Below are 6,867 nucleotides of genomic sequence, written 5' to 3' on the forward strand. Positions count from 1 at the left end.
CAGCGAGTAGCCCTTGTCCCACATCTCCCTTTTTAGAGGGGCTTAGGAGGAAGAGATCTGACAGGGACTTCACCTAGTGAGGGACTGTAGATGGGCTGGTCCCAGGAGTCTATCCACCATCTGTCTTTTTCCTGACAGATCCTGGTCCTGCTAGCAGCTGGTTTTGAGGTCTCAGCTCTGGYCAGGATGGTTTAGACTAAGCAAAATTGCCCAAACAGGAATGGAGCCCTTTCCAGTCTGCTCCACTGCTGTTCATAAAGGTCCCAGGGAGCCAAATTCTCTCTCACCAGAGCCCTGACAGAGGAATGTAATTTCTTGTACACCTGGATCTGTCTGTCTTTCATGTATTTTTCCTATTCACATCTGAACTCCTTGACTCCCAGTTCCAAGAGCAAGAAGATGGTCCCAAACAAGGGCTGAGGCTTGGAGTTGTTTATATTTTCTGTAGAGATGAATTTGCAAATGAAGAGCTGAGAGGAGAAAAGCCCTGTGTCTTGGTTCAGAGCCTRCAACAGATGTTGAGCCCTGAGGAAAAACCTGAATTAGGACAGAGTGAGGACATGGCAGGGGAAGATTGAGGGCAGTGCAGAACCTGCCGGTCTTGGGATTGCGAGGGGTTTAAATGTCCAGGCAGTCCTTTGAAGCCCGCCATGTCCATACTGATCCACTTCAATAGCATATCAGAAATCTTTCTTAATTGCCAGGATTTCTTAATCATGAATTAATAACAATTCTTGGGAATTTTAATCACAGATCAGATGGATTTTCCCTGTTTGAGCCATGTGGGACAGCTGAGAGCATAATCCCATTTGAATATCCTGCCTGTGTGTCCCATCTCTAGTTGTCTCCCTCAGTGAGACAGTGGGTCAGAAGAGGACAAAATTCCCCCATATTAGGGCTCAAACAAAAAACAGCATTTTCTGTCTCCCTCCAGGGGCCAAACAAAGCCCCAGAGAATTATGATTAATCTTGTCTTTCTCATCTTGTATTTCTCATATGATAGTCTGTGTTTATGATCCTGATGTAGGATGGGAACAGAGCTCCTCCTTTAGCCTCCAGCAGGATCAGGATTTGTTTCTTAGAGGACCTGGCCCTTGCCTTCACTCTTTGGAAGTTTCCCTTCAAATTGAGCCTAAGCTGGGTTTGGATTTGGAGTCAACTTCCAACCRAAGGGATGGGAAGTGATGTCCTGTGCTCTGCCAGAGTTCACTGCATCCATGAGCAGTGGGTGCTGTTCCCATGCAAAGATWTATATGCACTGATACGTTAAACCTGCCTTGGCAGTGAAATACAGCCCTCTACAGAGAGCATTTACTGCAAAGATTGTCAGCGAAGATCCAGGGATCAAATGCTCTAATCTGTTTATATGTGGCCACTGCTGCTTTGCCCAGTGACCGGGAAGGCAGATGTGGTTGTTAATGAAAATGTTTCAAACTGGATTAGAAAAGAAGATTCAGATGGTGCCGTTGTGGCTGGGGGAATATGCTGATGGGATGTTCCCATTGTCTTCCTAATTACAGGGTCGGCTGCCTGTGAAATGGATGGCTCCAGAAGCCTTGTTTGACCGGGTCTATACTCACCAGAGCGATGTGTAAGCAAACCCACACTTTAAAAAAAAAAATATGACAGGGAAATCGACACCTATAGCATCTGACAGACAAAAGTGCTGCTAAGCACAACCAGGGCTCTCTCACTGCTGGGGATGCAAAAGTACAGGAATCGATTCCAAGCTRCATCTTCACACACGTGGTTTTATTTTGCTGTTATCTGGTTGCTTTCATCTGAAGGCCTCTAGGGAGCTGCTGAAAAATTACTGGGAAGCAGGCAGGTATTTCTTGTCYACTTTATAGATGAGGTGATTCGTCCAACAGTTGAAAAACACGGTGCTAAAAAAACCTCATGAAAAAAGAATTACCCTTGACATCCTCCACACTTTGCCCCAGAMAGTTACACTTCAGTCAAGGACATGAAATGAGCTAAATACTCTGCCTTCTGTTAGAATTGATCAGAGAATATTCAGCAAATGTAGTCTCARATTGATTTTGCCATTTCATTTATTTCTTTATTTTTCCTAATCCTATCCCATCTGTTTTAGTGCCTCTGCACAGTAAGCAAACAGCAGAGCACWCCTTACATGTAAATCAGTAACACATCTGAATTTTGTAAGGGCTGAAGCAGCTCCACATGCACACTGGCTTTTTTATTGTAATATTTGATCAATAATGGCATTTTTATAGCCAGTCTGCATGCTCTCCAAAGCTCACCACTTGCAATTGGACAAATGATTCTTTTCTGTTTCTGTATTTTTCAGATACTTTGTCTTTTATTGATCTTAAATCATAGTTTCCATGCTTAGGTAATGCWGCAGAGGGCATGACAGATAAATCAAAGCTAGAGAACAGGAGAGTGAGTGTGCGTGAAAGYGAAACAGAGACAGATAATCCCTGTTTTTAGGAAAAAAAAAAAGAAGAAGACAAAAGATATTTCTGAAAAAAAGGACTTTTAACCAGAGCACAGCTGCAGGACTGAAGTGTGTAACATTAGTGCTCTGCTGAATTTTTGTTGGGGTATTTTTCTGCCGGCTTGGCCAGTGAAATGAGTGTTGTAACAAGCAAGTTTTGGTATCAGCTTGCACAATTAGTGGCCTGTGGTTCCAAGCCTGCAATTCAGTGAAGCCGTGCATGAATAATTTGATTTGTTCCATTCAGTGGAGCTGGTGGAAGACCTAACAAAGAGCTGGCGGTGATAGATGGGCTGTCACCTATCTGATTAAATGCTCATTTCAATTTCAGACTTGGTGCCTGGGATTTCTKTGCTATTGAGTTGGATCAGCAGAGATCTCCAAGTAACTAGTAAAAATGGCCTAGGCAATTAGTCATGCTATTGATGACTTTGTTAGCTATGCATGGCTGCACAGAAATAAAGCCAAGCAAGGGGGAAGGGATATGGGGGGGCTTGGAAAAAAAAAAACCTCATTGAATTTTAAAGATCTTTCTTTGGTTTCCAGCTGGTCTTTTGGAGTGCTACTATGGGAGATCTTCACTTTGGGAGGGTCTCCATACCCAGGAATTCCCGTTGAGGAACTCTTCAAGCTCTTGAAGGAAGGCCATCGGATGGACAAACCAGCCAACTGCACCCATGATTTGTGAGTGTGTGCTGGGGGCTCYGTTCCCCGTTCCCTCTGTGGGACCCCACTGGGCTGTAGGGTCAGGGCTGCTGGCACATCCCCCCTGGGATGTTGTGTGGCCATTTCCAGGTGGGTTTTCCTCAGCCCATGGCTGCTGAGTGACACAGTGTCTGCCCTCRCCGGGCTGCAGGTCTGGTGTGCCACCTTCAGGACAGGCCCTCCTCCTGCTCTGAGGGCAYGGCCATGCCTCAGATGATCCCACAAAACTCTTCCCCCAGCTGGCCACACACCAAGGCCACCATGGCTGAAGTAGCTTTGGCCACAGCTGTCCTCTCAGGTGTTTTGGGGGCGGTTGCCATGTGGCCTGACCATGTGTGACTGTGCCATGTCCCCTCGTGCAGGTACATGATCATGCGGGAGTGCTGGCACGCCGTCCCCTCGCAGCGMCCCACCTTCAAGCAGCTGGTGGAAGACCTGGACAGGGTCCTCACCGTGACCTCCACCGACGTGAGTGTGGCGGGAGGGGCGTGGGAGGGGTCACTCGGCCCCTGGAGTGAGGGACACCTATCACTGACGGCTCTGTCACCCTGGCAGGAGTACCTGGACCTCTCGGTGCCCTTTGAGCAGTACTCGCCGGCCGGCCAGGACACCCACAGCACCTGCTCCTCAGGGGATGACTCGGTCTTTGCACATGACCTGCTGCCCGATGAGCCCTGCCTGCCCAAGCACCCGCCCTGCAACGGCGTCATCCGGACGTGAGGGCCCCGGGATGCACGGATATGGACAGACGGACAGACGGACAGATGGACAGACGGATGGGTGGCAGTGCCCGTGGGGCACCAAACGTGAAACTGTAGTGAAGGATCTTCAAGAGGAACTGTGTGACGGTGCCTGGAGATTTGTGTTGTTGACAAGCTGTTCAGGGTAAAAAAAAAAAATTAACTTTTTTTAAATAATTTTTTTTAAAATATTTTTTTTTCCCTATTGCTGTATGAAAAGTCAAGAAGCACTGTTTGGCCTGAAGGAACTAATCTCTTGCCAAGATGATCTATCCTAGATGATTTTTTTTTTTGGTTGTTTTTTTTTKTTGTTTACTTTTTGGTTTTTTTAGGGTTTTTTCTTTACTACGCAGAATGTTGAACCTGGGGGGTGCTGACCCCCCAGCTCCGTGCTTGCGTTCCGAGTGCCAGAGTAACCGTTCTGTGCCTGCAATACGAAGAAAAGAAAAAAAGAAATCTTCCTTTAAAAAAAAAAAAAAAAAAAAACACAAAAAAAAAAAAAAAAAAAGGTGTAAAGAATGTGGAAATTCTTCGCTTATGCAATCTGTACATGAACCTTTTTGGTGGAGCTGAAAAGCCACGTTGCCTGCAGGGATTCATATATTTATAAAAATATCTATATTTTTGTTGTCGTCGTTTTTATAGCTTCATGATCATACTACCCAGCTACATAGAAGGAATCCTTTTTGGAAGAAGAGAAAACAAAGCTAAGTGAAATGCAAATTGTCATGGAGAAAAGAAAGTAAAAAGAGCGGAAAGAGATGGTCAAGTCATCTGAAGCGTCAGCAGCCCTTGCACAGGGATGGGAGCAATGGGGCCGTGCCAAGGCAGGAGCAGAGCTCAGGGATGGGCAGAGCATCACCCACCTGACAGCAAAGGCTGCCCTGAGATCTGGCTCCTGGGTGCCCACACGGCACCTCAAGCCACATCCTGACCTTTGAGAACAGCCATTTCGGGGGGGAGGGGGGAGTAAAAAAATCTTGCTTTTTTGGGGTTTGCCTGTTCTTGCTTGCCAAGGGTGAGTGGGGGGAGCAGCTCCTCCATCCGCCCCTCGACGCCAGAGGTGTGGCTCCATCTACGTGCAGTGACTCGGAGAAAGAAGTTACGGGTACCTGTAGGCAAGAGCCTTTAACTTATATCAAAAAGGTTTATTCCAGAGAATCTGTGTATATATCTATAAATATATCATGTGTATATATATAAATAAATATATTAAAAGAAAAGAATGTATAATACTAATGCAACGTAAAGCAGTACTGAGAGAGAGTCTCAAAATACGAGCATTGCAATCTAGGATATACTGATCTGGGCAAAAGAAAAGATGTTTTTGATTGTTTGTTTTATATCTTCACAGTTTTGTTTTAAAAATTGTACCTTAACATGTATATTTGTAAAGTTATTTATAGACATTAACATATCTGTTCATTGGTTTAAATAGCATAGTGTTACTGTAAACTTTAAATTTCACCAAACTTAAGGGTGTTTTTTTAACTTATTAAAAATGGAGAAAAAATATATTAATCAAGTTTTTCCTTTGTGTTTATGGGAAATATTGAAAGAATGTATAGATGTACAGTCCTTTAACAAATTACATTTAATGTTATAAATATATATATGTATTCATTAAAAAAAATATTAGTTTATCCTGGATTGCAGTGAGCAAAGGTAAGTTTATTTTTCAATACATCACCAGTGGTTAAAATCAAACAAATAGCAGCAGAGAGATGATTTTTACATATTTCAGAAAAACAGGGCCAAGAATTCTTCCATCAGTTTAACCACTGTGCATTAAGGGGGTGTGGGTGTTTATTTTTCTATTTTCAAATGAAGGTATTCTTTGTGGTCGATTTAATAACAAGTATGCAGCAAAATGAAATGTTGACTTTGGATGATGTGGGGTAGGATTTTTTTCTCTCCCCTTTGCCAGTACTGTTGTATTTTGGGCTTCAGAAATGCCATGTGAGCAGAATAGTGACACTGTTTGCAGGAGAGCTGCTACAGCTGCGTATTTCTTTTGCATCTAACACATTGGAAAATGCCAGTGATGCCTGATTTTTGGTGTTTAAARTGCTGTGCTATTTTGTTCCTCAATGCCAGATAGCTGTTTAAAAGCACAGGAATGAACTAAGTAATGTTAGCATGGATCAAGCTGACAGGGGGGGAAGGTTTGGGCTGAGAATTTCTTGTGGGTGGGTTGTTTTTTTTTTTGTCCAGAAGACTTTATGTACTACCAGAAAGAGGCAAAGCAAATTGCATCCTGAATTMTTTCTTTTCATTTTTCTCTGGTGCATATTACAACATATCAATGTTGCAGAATAACAGGATGACAGCATCTCATTTAAAGATCTTTTTTCTTCTTAGAGCCACAAAATCCTTATCCTAAAATAAATAATTTATAGTTTGAGGTTACTTCAATGGAAGTTTGAGAAGGTAGATTTCTATAGATTTTTGTTTTGTTGGAATAAAAAAAAAAAGAATTTTTTGGTATTTTCTTACAAATGTCTGCTAATTGTGTACATTCCAAGTACTCGAAACAATGAGTTTTCCTGTACTGAAAAAAGAAAATGTACAAAACTGTGCATGGTTTTAAATGTTACTAGATATTATAAATATATATATAATTTATTGAGTTTTTACAAGATGTATCTGTTGTAGACTTGTTGACTTTAACATTTCTTATTCAATGCTTATATAGTTTTATAGCCTGGACTATTATCTTTAAAAGCTTAAAAAAAATTTAAAGTTCCAATTTTGTTACATTTTATACTGTTGATGTTACAATCCACAGGTTTGCATAGTGTGATTTTTGCAATGAGCAACTCTGTTCAGTTTATTTTAATACTGTATTTCTGTGCCTGACAGCTGCAGCTGTCCAAGGTGTGAGATGAACACTAAATAAAACTATTCTGCTTTTGTTAACATGGGAAACTTACTTCTACAAAAAAAAAAAAATTAATAAAT

The 6,867-nt window shown here is 42.3% G+C and overlaps 1 protein-coding gene across 1 annotated transcript in view; it reads left to right on the top strand.

Moving 5' to 3' along the window:
• The window catches only part of FGFR3 (fibroblast growth factor receptor 3), a 55,679-nt gene extending 49,049 nt beyond the window's left edge, over positions 1-6,630 (top strand). Inside the window, exons 15-18 of the mRNA XM_057374053.1 lie at positions 1,521-1,591; positions 3,008-3,145; positions 3,529-3,634; positions 3,722-6,630. Of these exons, the coding sequence (XP_057230036.1) occupies positions 1,521-1,591; positions 3,008-3,145; positions 3,529-3,634; positions 3,722-3,886 (480 nt within the window). The 3' untranslated portion in view covers positions 3,887-6,630. The remainder of the gene's footprint in view (positions 1-1,520; positions 1,592-3,007; positions 3,146-3,528; positions 3,635-3,721) is intronic.
• The last annotated feature ends 237 nt before the right edge of the window (positions 6,631-6,867 follow it).

The sequence above is a fragment of the Malurus melanocephalus genome, unplaced genomic scaffold (assembly GCF_030028575.1).
Source record: "Malurus melanocephalus ecotype Western Australia unplaced genomic scaffold, MMel_1.1 scaffold_214, whole genome shotgun sequence".
NCBI lineage: Eukaryota > Metazoa > Chordata > Aves > Passeriformes > Maluridae > Malurus > Malurus melanocephalus.